At 39.5% G+C, this 27,970-nt stretch overlaps 2 protein-coding genes, 1 long non-coding RNA gene and 2 other non-coding genes across 7 annotated transcripts; 4 read left to right on the forward strand and 1 right to left on the reverse strand.

Moving 5' to 3' along the window:
- The first annotated feature begins 1,579 nt into the window (after positions 1–1,579).
- Positions 1,580–13,562, forward strand: dpysl5a (dihydropyrimidinase like 5a). Of its 2 annotated transcripts, none has more exons than XM_044374324.1 (13): positions 1,580–1,720; positions 4,438–4,708; positions 6,686–6,844; positions 7,444–7,623; positions 7,767–7,835; positions 8,000–8,044; positions 8,141–8,216; positions 8,493–8,649; positions 8,767–8,908; positions 9,131–9,273; positions 9,406–9,613; positions 10,774–10,942; positions 11,752–13,562. In XM_044374324.1, exons 2-13 carry the CDS (start codon positions 4,448–4,450, stop codon positions 11,835–11,837), a joined length of 1,695 nt encoding a protein of 564 aa, XP_044230259.1. In that variant the 5' UTR covers positions 1,580–1,720; positions 4,438–4,447; the 3' UTR covers positions 11,838–13,562. The 2 variants fall into 2 exon arrangements, with proteins under 2 accessions (XP_044230259.1, XP_044230258.1); XM_044374323.1 differs by lacking the exon at positions 1,580–1,720 and adding an exon at positions 3,516–4,294.
- On the reverse strand, positions 9,497–27,883 carry LOC122997961. The gene is made up of 3 exons (XR_006407285.1): positions 27,793–27,883; positions 10,771–10,935; positions 9,497–9,583 (listed from the first exon to the last, which is right to left on the reverse strand). It is a non-coding gene; the product is annotated as an uncharacterized LOC122997961 (long non-coding RNA).
- mapre3a (microtubule-associated protein, RP/EB family, member 3a) lies at positions 18,530–26,120 on the forward strand. Of its 2 annotated transcripts, none has more exons than XM_044374361.1 (7): positions 18,530–18,674; positions 20,592–20,719; positions 20,867–21,012; positions 21,167–21,359; positions 22,312–22,454; positions 24,051–24,203; positions 24,675–26,120. In XM_044374361.1, the coding sequence occupies exons 2-7, from the start codon at positions 20,599–20,601 to the stop codon at positions 24,741–24,743; spliced, it is 825 nt and encodes a 274-aa protein (XP_044230296.1). In that variant the 5' UTR covers positions 18,530–18,674; positions 20,592–20,598; the 3' UTR covers positions 24,744–26,120. The 2 variants fall into 2 exon arrangements, with proteins under 2 accessions (XP_044230296.1, XP_044230297.1); XM_044374362.1 differs by having other exon boundaries at positions 21,167–21,323.
- Positions 26,664–26,736, forward strand: trnaa-agc. The gene has a single exon. It is a non-coding gene; the product is annotated as a tRNA-Ala (tRNA).
- trnaa-agc lies at positions 27,409–27,481 on the forward strand. The gene has a single exon. It is a non-coding gene; the product is annotated as a tRNA-Ala (tRNA).
- Positions 27,884–27,970: the final 87 nt, after the last annotated feature.

Consider the following 27,970-nt stretch of genomic DNA (forward strand, 5'->3'; position numbering starts at 1 on the left):
AACACTCTGACTGGTAATATAAAATGTGCCTGAAGAAACCCTGTAGTTGGTCGAAATGCTGCTAATAATATTAAAGGGAGCATTTTAATTGAATTTTGTATCCAGCAGCTATCCCACTGAGGAGTTGTGGATGTACTCAGATTTAATATTTAAATTTTGGCCACATGTTTTGTTCAGATAACTTGTTTGTCCTTCATGTAATTAAAGTTGTTGAAACCAAACAGTACAAATTTGTGATAAAAGTCACCAAACATTATCATCATCAATCAGCATCTTATTTGCATCTTACCATAATGCAACCATGCAGAAGCCCACTCTAAATATGTAACAATAAAATCAAAACAGCAGCCTAACACAACTGTCTATATTTTTTGTAGAATATTAAATCACACAATGAGCAATCTGCATGACTTTCTTAAGTTTTGATAGGTATCTAATAATTGATTGACATTAAGTACTGATTGAAACAGCAAACAAAAATCCTTATAGTGTATATGAATTATAGGTATAATGTAGGTAAGTATATACATTATCAGACAGGTGGCAAAACCTTGCACAATCCAATATTTGCAACCTGACAGACCAATAGTCTGTGTGGGGCTGATAAAAAAAACACTCTGCAAATAATATGAAGCGGATTCATTCTTGAATTCAACTCAGCTACACCACTTTGCATGTCTAAAAAGCAGCAGTGAAAAAAGTATTCAGATCCTTTACTTAAGTAAAAGTACCAATACAGCAATGTAAAAATACTCCAAGTAAAAGTCCTGCATGAGAAATCCTACGTAAGTAAAAGTACATGAGTATTATCAGCTTGTTGCAGTAAAAGTAGTGGTTTGGTTCCTCTGACTGATATATTATTATATATGACATCATTAGATTATTAATACTGAAGCATCAGTGTGTCAGCAGCATGTTATTGTTGTAGCTGCTGGAGGTGGAGCTAGTTTGAACTACTTTATATACAGTTAGAAAGTTTAATCCAGTGGATCCCAGCCTAGGGGTCAGGCCCCTCCAAAGGGTCACCAGATAAATCTGATGGGTCATGAGATGATTAATGGGAGAGGAAAGAAGAAAAAAGAAACTTCTGATACACAAATCTGTTTTCGGTTTTTGGACTTTTTCTCTAATCTTTGATATTTGGTGAAATATTGGATCATTTGAACATTTATTGAAATGAAGCCATGTGAGAAGTCTAGAGGGAAAAATCACTATTTGGTGGAGCTGTTAACAACTCATAGATATCTGAAATGTGACCCAGACTACACACTGCTTTTTGTATGACGTCAATCGCCAAAAAGGTTGGAAACCACTGGTTTCATCTTTAACAGTGTGATTTATTGTAAAAGCTTGTTATATTATCCATTATGTCAAATCTTCATTGGAAAAGTAACTAAAGCTGTCAAATAAATGTAGTGGAGTAGAAAGTACAAAGTAGCATCAAATTGAAATACTTGAGTAAAGTACTTCAAAATTGTGCTTTACGCATTGTACAACGATTTGTGCTTTATTTTGAAGACAATAACCGGAAGTGTAGCTCCTTACTTATTGCTGACTTGACAGCTGGATGATGCTGCGGTCTGCTGGTCCCGGACCGGCCAGGAAGGCATCCATCTGGTGCGTGTATCTCCTTGGAAGTGCCGTCTGCGGATTGTGTTGCATTCTGTTCCTGTCAGAAAGTAACCAGAGAGCCGAGTGGAGCAGCAGGCCTGCAGAGGAGGTATGTGGTTGCACATCAGCAACATTATTCTTACTAGTTGCATTCAAGCTGTGTCGAGGTGGTGGTGGTGGGAGGGGGGAGAAAATCCTCTCCTGGAGCCTGGAGACTTTGTTTCCATGCCCCCCCTCTGGCTACACGTCTGGGTGGCTGCCCTGCCTGCTGGTCCTTTGCCATCCTCTCAGGGTCTCTACACACCCTGAAGTACTCCACCTCACCTGGCAGCAGGGATGCATGATTATAACATGAGGGCAGACAGATAGACAGCTGCTCTTTACTGTGGAGGAGGGAGAGCAGGGACTGGGAATCGGTAATGAACGCCGTGCAGCCGATCATGCCGGATGGAGACCGGTTTCTTTGTGTCAAGTAGAAGTGTCATCATTTCACTGCGCTCACACTTGACCAGCAAAACGACCACAGTGGACAGAATAACCTCTCTTCTGGATACCAATTTACCTAAAATTCCTTGTGATTTACTGCTGGAGATGCTATGATTTTAATGGACAATTTAAATATAGAAATATTAGAAATTTAACCAAAAGACTAAAGGGCCTGTGGTGTAATAACTGTGCTCCAAAGTGATATAAAAACACGTGATTCAATTATAGTTGATTCTGGAGCTGCCTGTGTTGAATCTGTGGTCGTTTTTATGGTTTTTGTGATGTTTTATTTCACATATGCACGACTGGGACTATTTGTTTACATAGATTTTTTTTGCATGAAACATAAGCTTACCTGTTTATTAATGGCTAACAGGCGTCAACTTCCGTACTGGTCGCTGAGCTATAGGCTCTTTAATATAATAATAACGGCCTTCAATATGTAATCTGTTAGTAGTGGTGGATCAACCCTCCTCCACATTATCAAACCATCAGATCTGGATGTGTGAAGGAGTCCATGCCATGCAGTAAAGTTGCCGCACCCTCATACGTACGCATCCTGCACGCACACACGCACGCAAGCACGCAGGATGGAGACACACACACACACACACACACACACACACACACACACACACACACACACATACACATACACATACACATACACATACACACACACACACACACACACACATACACACACACACACAATACATCACATCATTAATTCTGGGGTGTAGAGAGAAGGGAGGGGAAGATCTTGGAGATTATTTCTTTGTTACTGATGAAGAGTGCCAGTAATCAAATTATTTTTTGCATAATTGTATACATGATATTCACAGAGTTTGCATTGTGTGGGATAGAGGAGTAGAGTATCTTTTGTGGTTGTGACCCCTTAAAACAAAGTCTCATCTGCCTGCCTGTGATCCCCTCATCACTGGTCAGTGAGTTGTGGGCAGTCACACCAACACCAACAGTGATGTTTCCCTGCTCAGATTGCTTCAGTTGAATAGTTTTTAGATGCCTAAAGAGGTAAAACTATCAAATATTTTGTGAGAAAAAAGCAAAGATTACAGAAAAGATTAAAACTAATATCTTAAGATTATTATTATCTTAAAAAGATGACTTTTTATTTTCACTGGACTGCTGATAGTATAGAGACCAGGGCCTGACCGATACTGGATTTTGGGGGTTTTGATGCAGATACCAATATTAGGGAGTAAAAAAATTCTGATATCAATATATCAGCTGATAATCTTATATATACAGAATATATACATAAGCACACATTTTTTTGCAGTTATCCCTCAAATGTGGTTGTCAAATCCTTGTGACAAAGATATGTAATGGAGGCATGATATTTTACAGTTTAACAATAAAATTTATTGTATAAAATGACATCAGTGCACTGAGGGACTGGGAATTGAATAACTGTAAATAACTATAAATTAAAAAACAAACAAACACATAGAACCAAAAAACTAACTTTAAAAAAAAATATTAGCGCAAATTAGACAAAATATACGCTGATACCGATATATCTGTGATTGGCCAATATTGGCCAATAATAACAGCTGACTGATATTTCAGGCAGGCTCTAAAGAAACAGACAGGAAACTAAGGTAGAGAGGAGGATAACATGCAACAAAGATCTCTGGCCAGACTCACATCAGTTGTGATTACATAATATGTGTCTCAACCACTTGTCCACCATGTTATTATATATAATATATTATTTTCTACCTGACTAGGTGATGACAAATTAGATTGATCTTGTTACCGCTCCTGGAGGTACCGACCCTAAGGGTTTGAAGCATTGGAGTATCTTGAAAGGGAATCCACCTTTAACATATTTAATCAGACAGCCATTTTAAATCTCTTTATATAACTTTACATTGAGCCAGCCTCATTGTAAGTAGCTTTATGCTGCTTTAGTTCTTTCTTTTCAAATAATGGCCTTCATAAAATACACTTTCTGTTCATGGTTGTTTGCTTCATTGTGATCCACGACTGATTTCAGCTTCTTTCTGTTTACCACCACGTCACTGTCCACTGGGACGTCAGGTCACAGGCGGTGACTGACACAGACTACTCAGTCTTGTAGCTGATGTCAGTCACAGCCTGACAGACTGGTCACGGAGCAGCATCACTGATTAATCTCTCTGCTAGTCTTACTACACGGTCTCAGAATGAGGTAGTGTAAAAATAGTCTTCTCTAGTTTTTAATAGGATTTACATTTATAGTCAGATCACCACTGTTTTTGCAGCTGCTCACGATACCTGACAAAAGCAAAGGCTAACAACCAACTGATAAAAACTTTTCTCTCCTCTTTACAGAGCTATAGCCATGTCTTCCAGCTCAGCGATGGTGCGGATCCTGATCAAGGGTGGCAAGGTGGTGAACGACGACTGTACCCAGGAGGCCGATGTCTACATTGAGAACGGCATCATTCAGCAGGTGGGGAAGGAGCTGATGATCCCAGGTGGAGCCAAAGTGATCGATGCCTCGGGTAAACTGGTCCTCCCCGGGGGCATCGACACCAGCGTCCACCTGGAGGAGAGCTTCATGAACGCCACCACGGCAGATGACTTCTACAGCGGCACCAAGGTAACATCCTGCCGGAAAAGGAAAAGAGGAAGAAAGAGGGGGTTTAGATTGGAAGTAGGGTCAAAGCATGAGATAAAGATTAAAAAACTGTCAAATACTAACTTATAATTTCATTTGATTTACTTGAATATACCCCAATTTTGGATTTTTCACATGATCACAAATTTGTTATTTTGTCCATCAGGTAAAGATCAACTTGAGCTTTTCCATTGATGCTAATTTTAGCAAAGATGTCAGTGATGCTTCTTTTTGTTGGATTTTGATTAGAAGAGACTGTTATGTTTATATTTGGCATCAAATGTGTTGGTTATTTCAGACCAAGATCTATTCTTGCTGTCAAAGAAAGATGCAGAAATAAGAAGTTAGAAAATAATATAAACAATAAAACTTTGACAGTAAAACTGATATGAAGAATAAAGCAATGTAGTGAAAACAACATGTAAAAAGTTATTTAAACCAAGCAGATGATGGTGACCATTTGAATGCTTTAAGTATATATATATATAAATACATATATACATATATATATGTGTGTGTGTTTGAAGGTATAGTCGGTTATTTAGCAGCTACATACCTTTGGATGTTCTTACAATAGACGCAACAAAACAAGACGTTTGAAGACGTCACCACTTTTGATGGGCATCTTTCACACTTTTCTTATATTTTACAGACAAAATAATTAATAAATGAATCAAGAAAATAATCTGTACATTTATCAGTAATGAAAATAATCATTAGTTGCGGTTTTATGTTTTTTTTTCTGGATGTGTCAGAAGGTTGCAGTCTGTGTTTCACCAGCTCGACCACAAAGATGATTTAGCACTTTGCTGCTGCTGCTGTAGCTCAGCAGACGACTGCCAGAAAGACTGGAGTGGAGTCATCATGGATGCTGATAAGACTGGGATACCCCAGTCTGCTTCTGGGCACCATGATGACTCATTGCTCTGTAGCACTTAGAGATGACGGTGAGCTTAGAGATGACAGACCCTTGGTTTTGGTAGTTTTAGTGACTGGACAAACCGTGGCTGGTAGACGCTGGTGACAGACACTATTCTCCACTGTTCTCTCTTTCCTCGCCCCTCATTCCTCTCTCCGTCTTCCCCCGCACCCCTCCCCACCCGCTCCACTGCTGCTGCTGCCGTGTGCTCCGGAATAAGTCCAGAGACAAATGCAGATCAGTATCTGTTTCCATGGATACCAGGGGGCTGCTGTAAAGACTGCCGCAAAGCCTTTTCACTCACGCCATTGTGCTTAGAGACAATGGTTCTCAGACCCACGTCCCCCCCCCCTCTCCCACCTCGTCTTCCCTCTCACTACACACTACTCGACTCTCTAGGGTCAGCTGACAGATGCTCGCTGAAGCACGCACTCATACACAAAACACACTCTGTCTTCATTTGTTGGGATTATAGAGATTTACTGTAGTTTGTGTTTAAAACATCTACGTTCTTTTACGGGTGAAAAGTAAGAGTTGCTGATGCCGCAAACATAATAATCTGGAGTATCTCACTGATAATTACAGCTTTAAATCTCTCTTGATTATACTGTGAGGGGCAGTCATCCCTGTGTTTTAACTACTGAAGGATTTATATTCCCCATAACAGGACAGATAAGGATTGATGGCAACTGATGCTTTTACTTTTGTGCGCAGTAGGAGCTGTGATTTGTAGATTACAGTCTCTTCATTATTTATGTGATGAATCAATCAATATATTAAGCTTTTGCCTCAGCGTCACTAAAAACCTGCATTTAATGGTCATTTCAGTTGATTTAAGGTCTGCTAATTTCTGTTCACCTCAGTTCATTAACTGCAATTGATAAAAAGAAACACAGTAAAACTCAGGTCCCAATGCAAGGGGACCACAAATGACACAGAAAACAATGCAACACAATAGGTTTTGCATATTGAATAAAAGAATTACATCCTTAATTAAATTGTCTGACTGATTGAGCGCTTCTGTGTGCGTTTTCTTCCAGGCTGCTTTAGCTGGCGGTACAACAATGGTGATTGGACACGTTCTGCCAGAGAAGAATGAGTCTATGCTGGAAGCTTACGAGAAGTGCCGCAGCTCAGCGGACTCCAAAAGCTGCTGTGACTACGCTCTGCACGTGGGGGTTACTTGGTGGGGTCCCAAGGTACTACAACGGTTTTACATGTCTAATTTTGTTTCAAAATGTTTTTCTTTAAATGAGGTTATCCATTCCCTGAATGCCTTTTGACACCCTCCAGAGACTAGACGTTTACATGGTTTTTTATATAAGTAGATGGACATGGAGATAGATCAATACCTAAATGAGAGGGTTTTTTACGCAAGGACGAAGCAAGAGTTCTATCATATTTAAATGTCATGTCGCTGTTTTGAATTATGGTTAATTGAAGCTACTCTTGTTAGAGAAATTACTCTTTTTCTATGATGGATCTTTGACTGTTTAATTGCTTAACTGATGTAAATATTGTGACATAAGAAGGAAGCTCTTGCTGTTTGGTTCTGATAGGTTACACATAAAATCTGTTTTTGAAGTGACTATAATTTTAGCTAAAATATTATTCAAATTCTATCAAATTCTAATTGTCCATGAGAATAAAAGTAATAATACATCACAAAACAACATCAGCACAAACATTAAAGCGCACCAGTTGCTGTGTTCATTCAGACCAGGATTCTGCTGTGTACAGGGACACCTGTCAGGCTGAGCAGTGTTTCAGCTCATTTACACTTACCCTTCCCCTGCAGGTGCGGGCTGAGATGGAGAAGCTGGTGAGGGAGAAAGGAGTGAATTCCTTTCAGATGTTCATGGCCTATAAGGACATGTACATGCTGAGAGACGGTGAGCTCTTCCAGGCCCTGCAGCACTGTAAGGACATCGGCGCCATAGCAAGGGTCCATGCTGAGAATGGAGAACTGGTAGCAGAGGTAAGGAAGAATTAAATGATCATAAATGATAGTGTAAATGCACTATCCCTTTTAATTGCATTGTTCTAATTAATTCATTGCATTTTGTTCTTATTTGTTATATACATAATTTAAAGTCATGGCATTTTCCTGCCTCCTCACAGGGTGCAAAGGAAGCGTTGGACCTGGGCATCAGTGGCCCAGAGGGGATTGAAATCAGCAGGCCTGAGGAGGTATGATAGTCAGGTTTCCCCTCTAAGCACTGTCAGTCAGTAAAATGACTTTTCATTACATCTAGACTCTCGTCAACAGTAATAATATTATTTCTCTAATGAAATAAATTTGATCTCTAGCTCAGTGTCATAATTATTCCTCACAATGTTTTGTTTCTTTACAGTTGGAAGCAGAGGCGACTCACAGGGCAATTACCATCGCCAACAGGGTGAGTGAGAGCTCTCTGGCACAAATAAAGGCTTTTATAATGATCAAAAGACAACAATTTTAAAATTTTCATATTCTTCTGTGTGTTTTCTTTTAGGCCCATTGCCCGATCTATCTTGTCAGCGTGTCCAGTATGTCTGCAGGAGATGTAGTAGCTACAGCCAAGATGCAGGGTGAGGCAGATTTTCTGTCATATTTGCTATTGCCATCTTTTCAAAAACATTGGACTGCTGATAGTATCGAGAAACTGATGCTTCCATGAACTTATAAGGCTTGTAAAATATTTCTGGTTTTATGAATGAAATTGTAGTTTTTTTAAAATGTTACTGGTGTGTTTTCTCAGGGTGAAACTCCTCATTTTTGGATGAGTGAGGGTTTGCTTTCTTAATCTTTTAATCTCTTGCTTGTTTAATCTTTGTCCCTTTTCTTACCATGCTGTCTGACCATAGGTAAGGTGGTTCACGGGGAAACCACCACAGCCCACTCTGTGTTGAACGGTATGCAGTACTATCATCAGGACTGGTCCCATGCTGCCGCCCATGTTGTCGTGCCTCCTCTCCGCCTGGACCCCAGTACACCTAATTTCCTGATGAGCTTGCTGGGAAAGTAAAGAAAACTATTAAATCTTGTATTAAATTCAATATAATGATTGTGTTTCTGGTTTCTAAAACTGCTGCAAAAGATAAATGTGACCTTTTCTCTCTCACTGTGTCCCGGCCACAGTGACACTCTGAATGTTGTGGGGTCCGACCACCGTCCTTTCACCATTAAACAGAAAGCAATGGGCAAGGATGACTTCACAAAGATCCCCCATGGGGTTCCTGGCATTCAGGACCGCATGAGCGTCATCTGGGAGAAAGGAGTGGTATGTGTAGCTCTTTTGTTCCTGTCTGGCTGCCAGAGAACGTCCAGAAATAGGACACCTGTTGTGGTTTAGTGGTTATTAAAAAATAAACACAGACAGTAGAGGCATAAAAAAAAAACATATTGCTTTTGGTGCAACAAATGATTTAAGCAGACGTTGTATATGAGATTATTATAAACATAGTATTACAAAATATATTATAATTTGTGTCGTCATTCACAGATTGGAGGTAAAATGGATGAGAATCGCTTTGTAGCAGTCACAAGCTCGAATGCAGCCAAGATTTACAACCTCTACCCCAGGAAAGGCAGGATCATCCCGGGAGCAGATGCTGATGTAGTGGTCTGGGACCCCGAGGGATCCAAGTATGAAACTCGATCCATCCCTTAATCGACCATCTTGTCTCGCTGCAGCTTTTATCCCGAATCTCTGAGGCTGATCAGGTTTTTGTCTGACTAAAACTGGGTCATGTCTTTTCTTTCCATCTCTGTCTGCAGGACCATTTCTGTGGATAACCAGTTCCAGGGAGGAGATATGAACCTGTATGAGGGTCTTCGTTGTCACGGTGTGCCCCTGGTCACCATCAGCCGTGGGCGTCTGGTCTATGAAAACGGCATGTTTACATGTGCTGAGGGCTCTGGAAAGTTTTGCCCACTGAGAACCTTCCCAGACTACCTTTACAAGAAGATGGTTCAGAGAGAAAAGGTATCAGACAGAAATGTATGAATGAAAACCACAATCTGAAAACCACATAGATCAGTTGCAGTGACACAACCATGGATGATGTGATAACAGCTGGCATCTGTACAATACTGTAAAAATGATACACTGAATTTGAGACAGCTGTTCGTGTTGAATTTTTAAGTCTCTAATATGTATATACGAGAAACTCTACACTTTAACACAAGTACTACTGCAGTTACATTGTTATGGCAAAATTTAAACTGGTTTTGAATCTCTTTTGGAGACATATTCAGTACATGTACAAACAAATCTCTAAGACCAAATCTTCAAACTGAAATTACAAATTACCATTGTCACTGGATGAGTCAGCTTTTAGCAGTCGTTGTCAGCTCAGCCGTGACACACAGTGTGTTACTTCCTCATTCCTCAAATGTATATCGAAGAAACAGATAATCACGATGTGATAACTCTGTTGCAAGTACAGCAGGCAGCTGTGGAGCTACAGTATTAATCTTATAAACAGAGCTTAAACAGGCCTAGTTTCGTACTGAACTGAATGTAATGGCTTGAACCAGAAACTAACTGAATATACTACTGAACTGAAGAGTCAGCATCAGCACCGAACATCATGCCATAATGGACTATTATTCAGTTACTGATGTATGTACTTAAGCGCATTTGAATGGTGATACAATTGCTTACCGTGAAAAGAAACACCATAGTCGGATTGGACAGGAATTGGCTGATAATGATGATTGGACATAAAATGTGTATTACACCGAAACTTTTACAGTCTGGGTGTGACATATGCCCTTTCAGTGTATGCAACTAAGCTGCTGTTACGAGCAGTAGTCCTCAAAAGAGCTACTTCCTGATCTTACTAAGTAGTTATCAACACAAGTAATCTTAATTCTGTTTGACTAGTATTTAAGTTAAGTAAGTTGAGTAGAAATGGACTCTATTGATATGTATGCAGTTTATGGTTCACCCCTGCTGTTACTAATAATATTACTACAGCTGGTTTACTGGTTCTTTACACTTAGCCGACACATTCTCACCATGAAAGTTAGTCGTCTTGTAACATTTTCCAGTGAAAGTTGTATTTTGCTTTAACATGTTCATTAACCTAATTGTATGTGTGTGTGTGTGTGTGTACTTGTGTTGTCATGGTGACCTACCAGTGCCAGGCAGTGAAAGCTGTGGAGCGAGAACCCTACACAGGTGATGTTGTCGCAGTGCCCAACTCAGGAAAGAGGGACTTTGGGGTTCAAGATGTGGACACTCCGACACGCCCCTGCACCCGACACGGAGGTATGAGAGACCTGCAGGAATCCAGCTTCAGCCTGTCTGGTGAGTATCAATAGATCTAGAAATGATACTACATTTTATCCCAGGCTGCGTCCATTTATAAAAACTGAAAACTATTTCAATATCCCTTGATACATGATGATAGTAACCAGTGTCAGCCTGGTGAGACTTGTTGGGATGCTGCATTTAAAACATACACTCATTGGCCTGATGAGGGCGCTGCAGTTAAAATTATTTTGAGTTACAGTGTGTCTTGTTGGCTCCGTACAGTCTATGGTTGGCTCAGAATATGCCTGCACCAGCTGTGAGGGATGAAAGGTTTCACTTGGTGACACAGCATTTTAATCTTTTCTTATGACAGATTAGTAACATTTAATTTATATCGAACTTTTCAAACTGCTTTGCAACCAAAGTAAAGGAGGCTTACACCATCATCTTTTTAACTATATTCTTTACAATTACATATATTCAGACCTGGGAGTTACACATTACACCTTTAAGCCAATGAGCAGCAGAGTTTTTGGACATCAAATCTACCGAGGGAAATTGGAACATAACATGATTTTCTCGGATCGAGTGTCAACAAATTTTACGCCAAATTAAACCATTCTTGTATATTTTACTCCCAATTATTTGGCAGTAACCCTAGATGGGTTGAAAAGTATTTTTAATGGAATGAGAAGAATTGCTCCAATGCGTAAATCCATCTGGAAATATTTGGGACTTAACATAAGCTTATTTAGAGAACCGTTTACAATAACATGAGAAAATATGAATGAGCTGCTAAGAAGTATTAGTTCATTTTGTTTTCCCACTAAACCCTCATGATCATGTTTTCCCCGCCGCTCCAGGTGCCCAGATTGATGACAACATTCCAAAGAGATCCTCGGCCAGGATCCTCGCTCCACCCGGAGGAAGATCCAGCGGGATCTGGTAACCAGTGAGACGGCTGTTACATGAAGCGGAAGAATGACACCTGAAGAGAAACATATAGCCAAGCACTTGTTTTTTTCGTTCTGGAAGCTTAGAATATGTGTGGGGTAAAGGAGTCATGTTTTCATTTTGAACTCAGCACAGTTATTTAGGACTGTAAGTGTATGACATTGAAATAATAAAATTTGAATGTGGGTCAAGGAAAATTTTTTGTTAAGTGGTTATACCTTCCAAATTTCAGTCACAATGTTAACCAAATATAAGCAGCAGATTTAAATGAGTTGCCAATGAAGTATTCTGGCTATTGGATTGTGTTAGGGGAAATATGTTGTATCTTACTCATAGTTTTAGGAATATGAAGGTGAGTCATGGTTTTGATGATGCGATTGTGTTACCTCACTGTAAAATACGATTTTGCACTTGTATCATGTACTATTTAGATGCCTTTTTACATCATTTAACGTCACACAAATGTCTTTTTACTGCGAGCCACGGTGAATGAAATGTAATAAATTATTACAAGGGTGTCGGCATGACATTAATATGTCAGTTATGAAAAAATTGTTGCAATTGACCGATCGATGAAAAATATCATAATGCAAGTTAACCTTTTAAATGTTTGTTTATTTATTTTTTATATTGCATTGTTTGTGCTTTTTTCCTTTGACACTACTGTTAGAATTAATTCCTGCATACGACTGAGTTCTTTGCTCAGTAGTTCATCATAGTCAGATTAGTATTTTATATCATGTTTACAGCCTTATAGCAGAATAGACTTCTGTTCCACCCCCACCAAATGTGAATGAACCTATGCTGTGTGTATTGTGCATGGTAGCATAGTTAGAACTACTGTAATAAGCACTAATATTGCTCATGTAACGCAGCATTCTTTGTGATCGTATCCGTTTTCCACAGAGAGCAAAAAGTCTCACCCAAACTGCCTTTTTCTCACCTGAGAACACTGACACCCACAAACACATTGTCCCATACCGCCGCTACACAGACCGTGAACTCTGACATGTTGATCGCTGTTATTTCTTTTAGAGTGGGCACTTTTTAACAACTTTGATTCGTTCCGGTCTGAAACGGTGGGGTATATAATGTTCCTCTGACTGACACTTCTGATGTAACATACCACTGTGAAGCATATAGCAGCTGAGGTGATCCTCTTTAGCGTTCACGTTGAAGTTTAGCAGCAGAGATGTACTGTAAGTCAATTAATGCCACTTCTTCAGGGGATCAAATGCCTTCATCTGCCACTGAAAGCTCAGCATCATAACTGGAAGGCATGCGTGTTTAGCAACTACAAAAAAGCACTGATACTTTCTACTACTGTATATTTATTGTTTGTGTTTTAGTTACTGGATTTTTCTTGTGAATAATTGTCCTAGATTTTGTTTTTGTTTTTTTTTTTTTGTTTAAACTGCAGAGTAAGCAGGGATGCACACAAGATTTTGATCATGTTTAGACGAAGTTATGTCCAGAAGATCATCATGCTACAGTAAAAGTCCATTATGTCCTTCATTTTTTTTTTTTTTTTTTTTTGGGAACAGATTTCACTTTTGATCCTGAGCTCCAGTGAATCATGTTGTGTCTTCCCCTTCCCAAACGTACACTGGTGCTGAACAATGTGTCGTCACATTGGGTTCCTTTATCTGTTTTTTTTTCTTTTTCTTCTTGCAGCTCTTTATCACATGATTTGAGTGCAAATAAACCACAATGAAATCGCCACCTGAATCCTGTGTCTAACTGCTACTTCACTACATTTCAGAGGCAGATTTTGTACTTTTTACTTCATTACATTTATTTGACAGCTATAGTTACTAGTTACTTTTCAGGGCTGAAGAGAAAACTCCAATATTTCACTAAAAAAGCAAGTAAACAAATACAAATGAGAGAAACTGAACCTTCTTTTTTCTTTGTTCCAACACTATTAATCATCTCACAACCACTCAGATTTATCTTGTGACCAGTTGGAGGGGATCCCTGCCAAACTGTATGTCATGTAGTTCAAACAAAAGTAAAACTTATGCATTGATGCATCAGCATTACAATCAAATAATGTAATAAACAACAATTCATATCTCAAAAGGGACATTTTCCTGCAGAATGGGTCATTTTACTTTTGATGCTTTGAGAATATTCTGTACTTGCACTTAAGCAGGATTTTTAAATGCACTTGTACTGGAGTATTTTTACATTGTTTTAGTAGCACTTTTACTTTAGTAAAGGTTCTGAATAATTCTTCCACTACTGTTGCTGACATCCAGCAGCAGATGAAACATTAACATTAAGTATTTTTGTGTAGCCTGAACTCTCTAAAACCTTAGTCACTAGCAGGCCTAAAATCCAACCACACACATCATGTGTCTCTTAGCTGGTACAGGCCAAAGTCCTATTTATAATGAACCTTTAACAGCATGGAGTCGGGCGCATGCGCAGTCAAAGCTGGATTGTTGCAGCTGGTGATGGGGGAAACAAAGCTTTCTGAACCACTGAATCAAGCAATTGCATTGAAAATGGTTCACTGTTTCGAAGCATTTGATAGTCAAAATGGCGACATCTGCTGGGCTACTATTGGTATTACACTTGCATGGCTGAATTAAATGTGAGACTGAAATAAAGTTAGTCAGATTATATGTGTTTTTACTGTTTTTTTTATTGTAAGTTTGTTCATTAAAGTCTATCTTATTAAAACAGATCACTTTCAAACAGAGCCCACAGCTTTGTTGTTTTGATATTGTGCCAGATTGAGAAGCACACCCCTGCGTCCAAAACCAGCGCTTACAGTGACAAATGCTGCTCTTTATCTGTGAGGATTAGCTGATTGCATGAGATTGTTACACAGTTATTTATAGCATGGCAGTGGGATAGGGATAATGAAACCACCAGTGTGGTGTTTGTCTGCTGATTTACCCGTTTTGATGATGTCTTGTTTTCTTTTTGGGTTTACACAAAATACTTACATCCTTAAATACACCAGTTGAGGTTTTAGTTGTAAAAAGAACTTTGTTTCAGCATTGTGTAAAATAGTAAAATTGCTTTTACAAAGTGGTGTTGTTTTCATGAATTATAAGAAAAAAAAGAGAGCATGTCTTTCAAGAGTCCGCTGATGAAGAACAGGGACAGCAACTCTAAGCAAAAATACCAAATATTCTGTCGTTGTCGTTTCTCAAATGCGAGAATTTGAAGCTTTTCTGTCATGATAGTAAACTGATAGTAAACTTTTTGGATAACTGATCTTATACACAGGAGAGAAATTATAACAGGTATTTTTTTTCTATTTTCTGAAATTTTATATACAAAATGATGAATCAATCCATTGAGAAAATATTCAGCAGATTAATCGATAATGAAAGCAATCGTTTATTGCAGCCCTGCAATATTCAACATTTTGGGAAATACGTTTATTCCCTTTACTGCACAGAGTTAGATAAGAAGCTCAACACCACTCTCATATTTGTTCATTTAATATGACACTACAGCCGGCAGCCAATTAGCTTAGTTTAGCATAAAGACTGGAAAGAGGGGGAAACAGCTAATCCACCTAACAACACCTCTAAAGCTCATTAACTAACATGTTATATCTTGTTTGTTTAATCTGTGTAAAAACAGAAGTGTAAAAATGATTTTTTGCTTTCTTTTTACAGGGTTTATGTGTCAGTCTATTTCTTGTCCGGGACCAGTTGCCACGAGACAAGCAGAGACTCCTTTGCACAGATTAAACAAAAAAGACATATGTGTTAATTAGTGAGCTTAAGAGGTGCTGGTAGGTGGATTTTGTTACCTTTGGACAGACAAAGGCTAGCTGTTTCCCCCTGTCTCCAGTCTTAATGCTAAGCTAAGCTAACTGGCTGTTGTCTCCAGCTACATTTTTACCGCAGCAGTATCGATCTTCTCAGCAAACTCATGGCAAGAAAGCAAATAAGCGTATTTCCCAAAATATTGAACTTTTCCTTTAACCACCTAGTTCAGGATGCTTTCTGCAAATCAACAAGTGACTTGACAACCCTGGCTGGGTAAAATAAGGATTTGCAGAATTAAATACTGTTTTGTTGTCTAAGAAAAGGGACTAAAGGATTAAAGGATCAAGCAGGAAATCACAAATGCAATCCCACCTTTTCTTAAAAGAGACTCATATCACCCATTGAGAGGGAAAGTCATCTAAGGTATTTGTTCCTTCCAGGACTCCTCAACTCCCTGCTTCACTTCTGAAGCAGCACTGTCAAGGCCGAGGCGGGGGGTTTAGCCTCGAGGCGGGGAATAATTGAGAGAGGGACTTGTAGAATTATTCTAGCCTAATCAATAACGCTATTGAATACTAATGCCTTCAGTGGAGGCAGACTCAGTTTGATTGTGAAGCTTTATTTGAACATAGCAGGAAGCAGCAGAATCACATCAAAGAGAGGCTTTGTGAGGAGAAGACCAGATTAGGGCCTCTGACGCAAGGATGGACCCAGCCAAGAGGAGGCCATGAATACACACACACACACGCACACACACACACACACACACACACACACACATCAAGGAAAAATGCTTCAACACACCAGCTTCTTCTGCAAAGGCATTCAATCTAATTCCACATTTTCTGTTCGCTTTCATCACTGGATATCTGCACACACAGCTACAGTATGCAGAGGCATGTGAGCACAAAAACACATACTCAACAAGATTCAAGTTTGTTTTCATAGCCTACTGACTATCTAAAAGATGGGTAATGGCGTTATACATCATTCTGTCAACATTTTCTTGCTTTTTAGCCAAGTGAATGTTGTTGCTTTATGGATGGCAATACTGGTCGGTCAGTCGGTCCACCATTTTGGTCCAAACTGAAATATATATCTTAACAAGTATTGGATGGATTGCCATGAAAATGGATTCAGATTTTCATGTCCCCCTAAGGATGAATTATAATAACTTTGGTGATCCTCTGACTTTTTATCTAGCACTGTCATCAAGTAAAAACTTTCATTTGTGCATTACTTTGGTTTATGAACAAATACCTGCAAAACGAATGGCGTTCCCATCAGCCTCAATTGGACTTAGTGTTTAGTGGTAATTAGCAATTAGCATTAGCTAAAATATGATGGTGAACATAGTAAATATCATACCTGTTAGCATGCTGATGCAGGCGAGGCACCGCCTAAGTACAGCATCACAGTGCTGATAGCATGTTGCTAGCGAATTGTTAATTTCCCGTGTCCTTTCAAGTAACCCCTTCTCTGTTTTCTAATGTCCATTTCTGATGACCTATTATTCCCTACAGAGTCAGTTCAGGTCATATTGCCCATGTGTGTGCAACTGTAATGAAGAGTATCCACAGAGAGCAAAAAGTTTCACCCAAAATACCTTTTTCTCACCTGAGAACACTGACACCCACAAACACATTGTCCCATACCGCCGCTACACAGATCGTTAACTCTGACATGTTGGTCACCGTCATTTCTTTTGGAGTGGGCACTTTCTAACAACTTTGATTCATTCCAGTCTATAATGGTGGGGTATAAAATGTCACTCTGACTGACACTTACGATGTAACATACCGCTGTAAAGCATATAGCAGCTGAGGTGATCCTCTTTAGTATTCACGTTGAAGTTTAGCAGCATCATAACTGGAGGGTTTGTGTTTTAGTTACTGGATTTGACTTGTGAATAATTGTCTTAGTAATTGCTTTTGCTGTATTTCTGTCAAAACTGCAGAGTAAGCAGGGATACACACGAGAGATTTTGATTATGTTTAGACTAAGTTATGTCCAGAAGATCATCATGCTACAGTAAAAGTCCTTCATTATGGCTTTTTTGGGAACAGATTTCATTTTTGATCCTGAGCTCCAGTGAATCTTGTTGTGTCTTCCCCTTCCCAAATGTGCACTGATGCTGAACAATGTGTCGTCACATTGGGTTCCTTTATCTGTTTTTTTTTTCTTCTTCTTGCGGCTCTTTATCACATGATTTGAGTACAAATAAACCACAAGGAAATCGCCACCTGAATCCTGTGTCTGACTGCTACTTCACTACATTTCAGAGGCAGATTTTATACTTTTTACTTCATTACATTTATTTGACAGCTATAGTTACTAGTTACTTTTTAGGGCTGAAGAGGTAAAACTCTCCAATATTTCACTAAAAAAGCAAGTGAACAAATACAAATGAGAGAAGCTGAACCTTCTTTTTTCTTCGTTCCAACACACTCCAACCACTCAGATTTATCTTGTGACCAGTTGGAGGGGATCCCTGCCAAACTGTATGTCATGTAGTTCAAACAAAAGTAAAACTTATGCATTGATGCATCAGCATTACAATCAAATAATGTAATAAACAACGATTCATAACTCAAAAAGGGACATTTTCCTGCAGAATGGGTCATTTTACTTTTGATGCTTTGAGAATATTCTGTACTTGCACTTAAGCAGGATTTTTAAATGCACTTTTACTGGAGTATTTTTACATTGTTTTAGTAGCACTGCCACTTTAATAAAGGTTCTGAATACTTCTTCCACTACTGTTGCTGACATCCAGCAGCAGATGAAACATTAACATAAAGTAATTTTGTGTAGCCTGAACTCTCTAAAACCTTAGTCACTAGCAGGCCTAAAATCCAACCGCACACATCATGTGTCTCTTAGCTGGTACAGGCCAAAGTCCTATTTATAATGAACCTTTAACAGCATGGAGTCGGGCGCATGCGCAGTCAGAGCTGGATTGTTGCAGCCCCAGACAGGGCGGCCCGTTACCAAGCAAGCACTGCACCGCGCAGGGTCTGACAACGACGACAGCAACGGGCATTGACATAAGGAATACAGCCAGCGTGATAACAACACAGACTCTCCTGAATACAGTGAGTATGAACGCATGAGTCTCCCAGTGCCCCAGCCTGTCCTGTGTATTTCACCTTTTTTTGTGTGTGTGTGTAAGCGTGTTTGCGGGGGGGTTGGGGGGCTTGGGTGGTGGGGAGGAGAGGAGGGGGGGGTGGCTGTGCTTTATTTCCATGCAGTGAGAATATTTTCCCGTGCACTGTCAGTCCTGAGGTATTCGGGGAGGCCTGTAGAGGGGGCCGCTTGGAGAGCAGCACCCAGCGTTGCGGCTTTTCTAAGCAAACGGCACCCAGCAAAACGGGCACATTTATTGTTCTCAGCTCGGGCTACAAATGTTAGACCCCCGCCCATTTGTTCTTGGTGGACTTGAGCGTTTTTGCACCTAGAATTTTTTCTTTTTTTCTGCTGCAGTCATTACCGGAGCTTCTCAAAGGCCCCGCAGATTTTTAGGAGAATAGATTTGACTTCTTATTCTTGCGCCGCTCTCGATACAATAATTTATCAGAAATTGCACCCACTGCAAGGTCTACGCTTGTTAATACGGGTGAATATGTGTGGTTTATCGCCTCATAAACGGGTTTATTGTTGGTTATAGGTTACAATCATGTAATTGTAGGCTGTAGCCAAGCCCCCATGGGAGAAAACTGGTCTAGTGCGCGCTGCTGAAGGTGCATTCACAATACAGTGTCATCATCAGAAACCAGTGTTGTGCAAATTGCAGGGAGGCGTGATCCCGTTGAGTGGCATACTGTAATTTCTCTCTGGCTGTCACCAGAGCGGCGCGTGACCTTAAAAATCATCACCTCACAGCTTTAATCTGCGTTAATGTGCATTTTTTTTTATTGCAGAGGATGTCAAAGGTGTTATACAGGCCCATTTTTTATGACATGATGACACCGCCAGAAGGTATTAGCAGGCAAGGCAAAGTGAGCACAGAGGAGGCTGGAGCTGCCAGATGTGTAAAGCTGCTCACAAACATCAGGATATTTCTGTTTAATCTACGAGAGGATTATAGCTCACAACCCTCACCACACGTCTGTAGATTAAAACTGAAACTAAAGATGCTTCTCAGGCGCTGTGTTTACAGTCAAAAACAAAACAAAACAAAACGTGGGTTTTACATGGGCCAATATCACAGGCCTCCATGGGCTTTAAAAACAGCACAACAGCAAAAGATTTCTGACCCAGCCCAAGATCTGTAATCTAAGGAAAAGCTGGCAGAAACCTTCAAAAAGGAAATTCAAAGAGAGATCCTCCCTTCTCGGATGGCTGGGGGTGGTGGGATTACCGCAATAACCCAAAATGAAAGGAAAGGTGTAACAGTTAGAAGTACAAAGCATACCAGTGGTTAATTATTTACTATAATACTACTAATTATAATTACCACAATTTATCTGTAATATGTTTAGTTTTGTATAGGTATGTGTACATTTACTATATGTATTTCGGCATTTTGTTGAGCTTTTGTCTGTCTTGTGTTGTTTTGCTTTATTTACTGTATTTTCTGTATATTTGTGTGAAGGACCTCCTTCAAAATGAGATCTCAAGGGGTTTATCCTTCTAATAAAAATGTGTTATGTAATGTAGTTAATCCAATATTTGTAGTCCAGTTAAATAGGATGAAGAAATTATCCTAATAATGGTCCAAGTCAAATGTGTGAGGTAGGAGAGGTAGGAAGGGTTGTGTATGTGAGTTACAGGTGAGTCAGGGTGGGAAGTTTGGTGGAGTAAATGGAAAGGTAGCTTGAAAGATGTCGGAGGCCAAGATATCAACTAGTCAACTTGATTATAGGACAACAGCAATCATTGCATTTACGTACAATAGCCAATCATAGACTGGGTCCTTAGTTCATTGCCTAACTTTCCTCTAAATTTCACTAGAATCTGTTAACAGGTTTTTTTTTTGCCAAAATCAAACCCGTGTTTCTGATGTGTTTCAGGTAGGGGATGGCAGTGAATGTGTACGCCACATCCGTGTCTATTGACAACCTCAGCCGACATGACATGCTGGCATGGGTCAACGATTCTTTGCATCTCACCTACACGAAGATTGAACAGCTATGTTCAGGTAAGGCTGAGAGAGAGAGAGAGAGAGTGTGTGTTGTCCCCAGGTGAGTTTCCAAACAAGGTTTCCGGGATCATTCCTGGCTGTTCAGAGCAAGACAACTGTGACCGCAACAACAAAAACAAGTAGTTGTGTCTTTGTGTTTTACAGGAGCGGCATATTGCCAGTTCATGGACATGTTGTTTCCAGGTTGCATCCTTCTGAAGAAGGTCAAATTTCAAGCCAAGCTGGAGCATGAATTTATACATAACTTCAAAGTTCTTCAAGCAGCTTTCAAAAGGATGAGTGTTGACAAGGTCAGAAGTCTTTTATCATATTATCACACATTCCACGCCGTGTTTTTGATAGGGACTTATTGTATCGTTTTCCTACTTTTGTACTTCATCATTCAACATCAGCATAACATGCATGTTGTATCACATGCAAGCATTTCCTGTTTCCACTCTTCAGATAATTCCTGTAGAGAAGCTTGTAAAAGGGAAGTTCCAGGACAACTTTGAATTCGTGCAGTGGTTCAAGAAGTTCTTCGACGCCAACTATGACGGGAAGGAGTATGACCCTTTACTAGCCAGACAGGGGCAGGACGTGGCCCCTGCCCCCAACCCAGGTGATCACTTTATCCACAAACCAAAGAGAACTCCAGGTAACAAAACAGTTTTGCCTTTGCTGCACGGTCTTGCTGAGCTTTGGATTGGCTCAAAAGCGCTCCCTGCAAGCAAGTGGTGTGAGCAGCACGGTTCACAGAATGACTGCTGTCTTCTTAGATCCATCTCATTGCCCAGCATTCATGAGCAACATGACCCCGTGTAGGTATGATTGAGTCACTGGTGGGATTGGAGTAATCACCTCAGTGGGGTTGATGAATATTGAGAATTAACATCATGCAACTCCAATTGTTTTTACAATTCTAATTAGACCCACCATACTATTAAATGCAACTGTTTTCCCAGTGCACTGCATCAAGCAGGTGATGCAACACTGTTGCAGCTTCATCTCTTAGACAGCTGGACTGATAAACAAGAAATCTCATTCTACTAACAACAGTAACGTCAGCCTGACCAGCCTTGCTCTGTCTCTGTGAAAGCTTTCTTGCTTGAAAATCATGGCGAACAATCTAATCTGACTTGGAGCGTGTGAATAAGCCTGCTTTGTGACTTTGTCACTGTAAGCAGTGTGGCTGTAAATGGGCAGAATGACTTGCACTTTTTTTTTCAAAACAGTAATGATGCGTGTTGGCATGTTTTGTTTTGAGTTTATTTGAAACACCTCTGCTTAAGCACTTATAGAGGTATGGCAGGACAGGTTTTTTTTAAAAGATGTTTACTCATATAAGTGTAAGATTCAGCTATTTTAAAGTATTTATTGGTTTTTACAATCTGGTAATCCAAATGTGTCTCTTTTATATCATTTTTGTTGTAAAACTATCATAATCCATTCACCAAAGTGGCATATAAAACTTACATTAGGCTAACATGTATTCTGATGACATCAGCTCTCTATAATGTGCTATATCCATCGCAATAACTGTCACAAAGCCAGTAGAAATGCAGTAATTCCCTTGAGATTAAAATGCTAAACATCTCTGACCACTCCAGGACCACAGAGGACATCTCCAACAGTTCCCAAAAACATGCCAACACCACAACGGGTCCAACACAACACTCCAGCCATGAGGAAGAATCCATCTTTGTCTAGAAACGGGGGCAGTGACGCTGAGATCATGGAGCTAAATCAACAGGTAGAGTTGCTTGGAGAGGAAGCAGAGACATACTCTGAAACTGTATTATCTTTCTGTTGCCACTTTTCTGTCTCATGTCTATGAATTCTCTGTTAATTCACACCAGTGACATTTTGATAGGTCACATTAGGAAAAGCACAGGGGTAAATAATAAAATGAATGATGGCTCAATTCCATTTAGCTGCTTTGTTTGCAGGTTCCTGGTATTGTGCATGCTGGCTCACTGTCATTGATAAAAGTAGTGGCTGGTCACACCACAAAGTGATTTGCTTGTCCATGTGAAATAGGTGGGTCTGGAAGTTTGGTGATGTATTGACTATTCACAGGGGTAGTTGGTGAACTGCTGTATGTAGCTGGCAAAAATATGCTAGCTGGCCTGGCTGGGCTCTGGGTCTCTGTCCACTCAACAGAGAGCTCAGGTCAGGTGCCCAAATGAATATTGAAACAGGTTTTTCTTGCTGTAATCATTCCTACTGTTTAGACTGGTCGTTAAGAGATGCCTCATAATGCACTTACAATGTAAGTGATGGGGGCCAAAATCCGTAGGCCTTCTGTGCAAAAATGGATTTAAAAGTTTATCTGAAGCTAATATAAAGCTTCAGACATCCAAATTAGTCAAATCAAGTCAATATTTTTCAAAGTTACTGTCTATTTAGTGCCAAATTCCCTCTTTTTGTGACTGTCCTCCCACCGCAGCTCAACAAGAAAAACACTGTCCGTCAAGACACAAAGAGGGAATTTTGTACTAAAAAGGCTGCTACATTGGAAGATATCCAACTGTTTGGACTAACTCAGAGTAGTGAGGCTTCATATTGTCTTTAGATAAACTTTTAAATGCATCTTTGTACAAAACGAGGACTGTGGATTTTGTCCACCATCACTTGTAAGTGCATTTGGAAGGCGTTGTATAATAGTCAGTATGAACAGGAGGGATGATTACAGCAAGAATCAATGTTCATATGGGTACCTGACTGTTGTTTTAAGACAGATTTGAAAAATTGTGAACCTATCCTTTAAAGGTCAGTACTGTCGAGACAGCTGAGACACCCTGAGAGCGATTCTGATGGACCTAATTGAATTTGCTGCAAAAATTTTGCTCCTGTGTGGGAGCAATCATTTATGTTATTAGTAACGCCCATGCTTTTCCTACTATGACAAGTTAAAAGGTCTGCTGTGAAAACGGGTCTAGCTTTTAATGCTAGCAAAGTTTACAATAAATGGTTTAAAAGGTTTTTTAGGATAGTGCTGTTTTAACACCCCTATTTTACCCCTATCATTGTTTTATTGTCTTCCTGTCTACAATAATCTGTGCTAGATTAATATATTATTATATTTTATGAGGCAAAAGCAAAGGCAGTTCAGTGACCTCTTTAACTGTTTCACAATAGTGAGAAAGTAAAAAATAAGAATTAGCCTGATGAACTGCTGAGAAAACGCATTGCTCTTATCAGTGTTAATAAAAGATTCTTGATCATACTGTATATTTTTTTGGGTTGAGTACACTGTCACTACCAAAAAACACCTGGGGTTCATTTTTTTTCTGACTACATGGTTCAGAACAGAAGTGTAACCATTTTCTTGTCTTTTTTTTGTTAGTTGATGGAGTTGAAGTTGACCGTAGACGGACTAGAGAAGGAGAGAGACTTCTATTTCAGCAAACTAAGGGACATTGAGCTCATCTGCCAAGAACACGAGAGTGAAAACAACCCAATCCTCAGCAGGATAATCGACATTCTCTACGCAACAGAGGTATCTATCCCTTACTGACAACAAATACAGGCTGCACTGCACCATTTTTAAATATGCATAATTTATTCTTGAGTGAATTACTATGAGGAGGACAGTTTTTATCTGTTTGGATGTCACCTGTGAAGAAGAACAGTTAACAGAAAGAAGACCAAGTAGGAAACCTGAATGTATCTGACACACAAAGGGGGAATTTTAGCTAAAAAGACAGTAAATGTGGCAGATATCCCTTTTATATGACTAACTCAGACTGCTGAAGCCTCATAAAAGCTCCCAATAAACTTTTAAATTAATTTTCACATAAAATAACTGTGTAGACACGCTGTGCATATTGGGCCTCATCACTTATGAATGAATGATTACAGCGAGAAAAACCTCTTTCACTGTTCATATGGACATCTGATTGTTGTTTTATGACACACTTGAAAAACTGCGAGTCCGTCATTTAACATCTATTTGTCTTCTGTGTCTCAGGAAGGCTTTGCGCCTCCAGAAGATGACGACCTTGATGAACAAGCTCACCTGGACCAGGATGAATACTGAACCCTTCATCCCCCTCCCCCCTAACATCTCCATCTTCCCTTTCCTTTACTTTTTGTCCTCATTTGTTTTCTACTCTCTCTGCACGCTCTCTATAAATACTCACCATTATCCCTGCTCTCAGTAGGTCTTTTCCTTTCTTTCTCATGTCTCTTTGTAACCCCCCCTCCCTCCCCCCCCAAACCACCCTCTGGCCGTCGACATACTATACACAACTACTCTTTCTCATCATCGTCTGCTGCTCCTCCCTGCCTCCACTGACACAATAACAATAACAGTAATGTATGTATGACATATCCCAGTTATTTTAGCATGAGTAAAGCAGAAAATCGAGCCGAGCCTGGCATGGAGGTTATTATGGCAAACAGTGAATTTAAGTCTGTAAATATTACCGACATTTTGATTCTTGAGAGAACAATGTCTTTGCTCATTATGGAGTTATTTATTTGCCTTTGATGCGCTGTTACTGATACTACTATTAGAGCACAGGCCAACGCTACTCCAATGTGCCATCAGGACACTCCCAGAGCTACTAAAACTGTAACAAAAGTGACTTTTTAAATGACAGTTTCTTATTTATTTAACTTATATTTGATTCAGATTAACTTTCTGTAGCAAAAAATTGGTGCAAAACCTACTGTACATTAAGCGAAAGCTGAGGCACTGTGTGTTATTTCAGTTATGGTTTGTGCTTGAGTCAGCATTGAGGTTTTGGTTTTCTGCTGATGATGGGTTCATGGCATGTAGAAACGCTGAAGGAAATACTTTGGTGCAATGACTCAAGGCAATATAATCAGTGCTCTGCGATTATTCATTATTGATCAGCAACATATCTGAGCATGAGAATGTTACACATTGACTGTGAATGAGTGATATTTTGTAAATGTGTTTTGTGTGGAGATTTTGTCTGATGTCGCACGATCCTGGTTAATCGCCATTGTATCTTTTAGGCCGACATGCAGTGAGTTTAAAATTTAGAGGTGGAAAGCCACCTGCAGACTGACAACAAGGTTTAGATTGTAGCAGTTCTAATGTTTTATCCTAAAACAAAAGGGAGCCTACCACTGAATTAACACAGACACATTTTCAAATGACAGCTTTTGACATGGTTTTACAGCTAATCATACTGTGTTTATACTTTAAATTTGCTGTTGAGGATTACCCAGGGTGTATGAGTTGTAGTTTGGGAAAAAAATGAAAGTTTTAAGAGATCTGTGACCAGTTGCTGGTCATCATTAGCATCCAGTTAAACCTTCCCCAGCCTTTTTTACTTTGCAAACTGGCTGTCGTCTGCTCTGGAACTTACATTCATCGACCATGTAAGCATCTACAGAACACACATCTTTTGAGTTTTAAATAAACAAACAGTTGTGAAATAAATTGTTTTGTGGTGGTTTATTGCAGTAAGTAAAAGTGTGTATGTGTAGATACATTGCTGTCAGTGCTATCTATGTCACCAAATTAATCTTAAAACTAAAAAGCTCTAAAATATAGGGTTACTTTACTTTATTTGAGATTATATGTGGTCCAAATTAAAGCCTATATAAATCCATCACTATGATAATTTGGTTTCTTTGGTTGGAGGTGCAAAAAATGGGGATGATTATGAGCTTGACATCTCTGAGGGCGTCCTGTCCGTTTCCCACTTCATCCAATTACAATACTTTTAAATACTGAAACTAGAACAACCTTGTTTTTCCAAGCAATATAACAAAATTGTTTGTATAACCGTAACCATAACGTACAATAACCAGCAGCAGAGCGCTGTGCAGATAGCAGACCTACGTAACGTTATAAAAAAATCCATCTGAAAATGGTACGTTAGCCAAAATTTTAACTTAAATTATGTCATTCAAAGCGTAATAAACACAAAAATAGAGCATAGAGAAGATATCTAGGTACTCTACTTCCTTAAAGGACATCGGGGGATTAGCTCAAATGGTAGAGCGCTCGCTTAGCATGCGAGAGGTAGCGGGATCGATGCCCGCATCCTCCAATACACATTTTTAAAAGTTATTTCTACTTCCAACCCCTTACCGATAAAACAACAAGCTCTTCCACTTTTTGCCAACAGGAACATACCTTCACCGTCCATTTCTTACCAATCATATCTTTCCTTCCAAATCTTCACCAGACAGATTCACCAAATACAACCGTTAGTCGGGCAGCTGCTCAAAATGTATTTGTTAAACTTACAAGAAAATTATAAAGACTTCGACCAAAATAGTATTTCTAGGGCGCGTTACCGTTATACAAACTGTATTCAAACGTCTCCTCGTCCGCATAGATTTCACTGCTCTAATTGTGTCTGAACTCAGCTGTTTTTGAATATTAGTTTTAATGTCCTTGAAAATCCACTATTCCGATCAAATTGCATGCAAAGCGTGTATGAAGGCGGTGTTAATTCAGAAGAGCTGAATGAATATGTGGATTAGATAAAAAAAAAAAAAAACAGCAGTATTATGTTCCGTTGAAGACCAGCAGATGGCAACAAAGCATTATAAGTGTGCAGGGAGCAGCTTGTGAAAAGACGTTTCACTGACTATAAAATGAACGGTTTACATGTAAAATAGCCCATAAATAAAGCCTCTAAGGAGGTTTATACAACCATTCAGAGTTCATTGATCATTTATCATGGATCGACTACATACCCTGAGGCTTCTTCAGAGGGGGATTAGCTCAAATGGTAGAGCGCTCGCTTAGCATGCGAGAGGTAGCGGGATCGATGCCCGCATCCTCCAACTATTCCTTTAGTGCTTGAATAAAGCTGGTATTTATATGTAATCAAAGATTTACGTGTACAGGCCCACCTTAACTGACGTCCAGTTTCGCCGATCAAACCGCCAGCTGGACTGTAGCCGTGGCAACAGCAAACGGATGCCGGTAAAAGCTAAATAAACATTTCTCTGCTGTTTTATACTTTTTAAACTAGCGTGGCTCTAGTTCTGGTAAACATGCCAAAAGTTAACTGTGAACCAATCATACTAGTTTTACCTCCTGTTATTAATCATTATTAATTATTAATATTATGTTGTCATATAGTTGGCTTTACCTGAGTTGACACTATCACTTTGTAGCAGTTTCCAGGAGGGGATTAGGCTCGTTTGTCAGACCAGCTGCAAAAGGCGTCCACTTAATTATGACGTATCATATGGACGCATTCGATTTCAACGTCATCAATTTTAACAAAGGATAGCCAATCATATTGCAAGCAAAATGGGAATAAAATG

This window comes from Thunnus albacares, chromosome 15 (assembly GCF_914725855.1).
Source record: "Thunnus albacares chromosome 15, fThuAlb1.1, whole genome shotgun sequence".
Lineage (NCBI taxonomy): Eukaryota > Metazoa > Chordata > Actinopteri > Scombriformes > Scombridae > Thunnus > Thunnus albacares.

Bases quoted from the DNA above. Each gene is read 5' to 3' on its own strand.
- dpysl5a (XM_044374323.1), top strand. The intron at 7,624-7,766 runs GTAAGGAAGAAT...GCCTCCTCACAG, and splicing joins ATGGAGAACTGGTAGCAGAG to GGTGCAAAGGAAGCGTTGGA. The intron at 7,836-7,999 runs GTATGATAGTCA...GTTTCTTTACAG, and splicing joins AAATCAGCAGGCCTGAGGAG to TTGGAAGCAGAGGCGACTCA.
- mapre3a (XM_044374361.1), top strand. From the start codon at position 20,599: ATGGCAGTGAATGTGTACGCCACATCCGTGTCTATTGACAACCTCAGC. The intron at 21,360-22,311 runs GTAACAAAACAG...TGACCACTCCAG, and splicing joins CAAACCAAAGAGAACTCCAG to GACCACAGAGGACATCTCCA. The intron at 24,204-24,674 runs GTATCTATCCCT...TCTGTGTCTCAG, and splicing joins ACATTCTCTACGCAACAGAG to GAAGGCTTTGCGCCTCCAGA.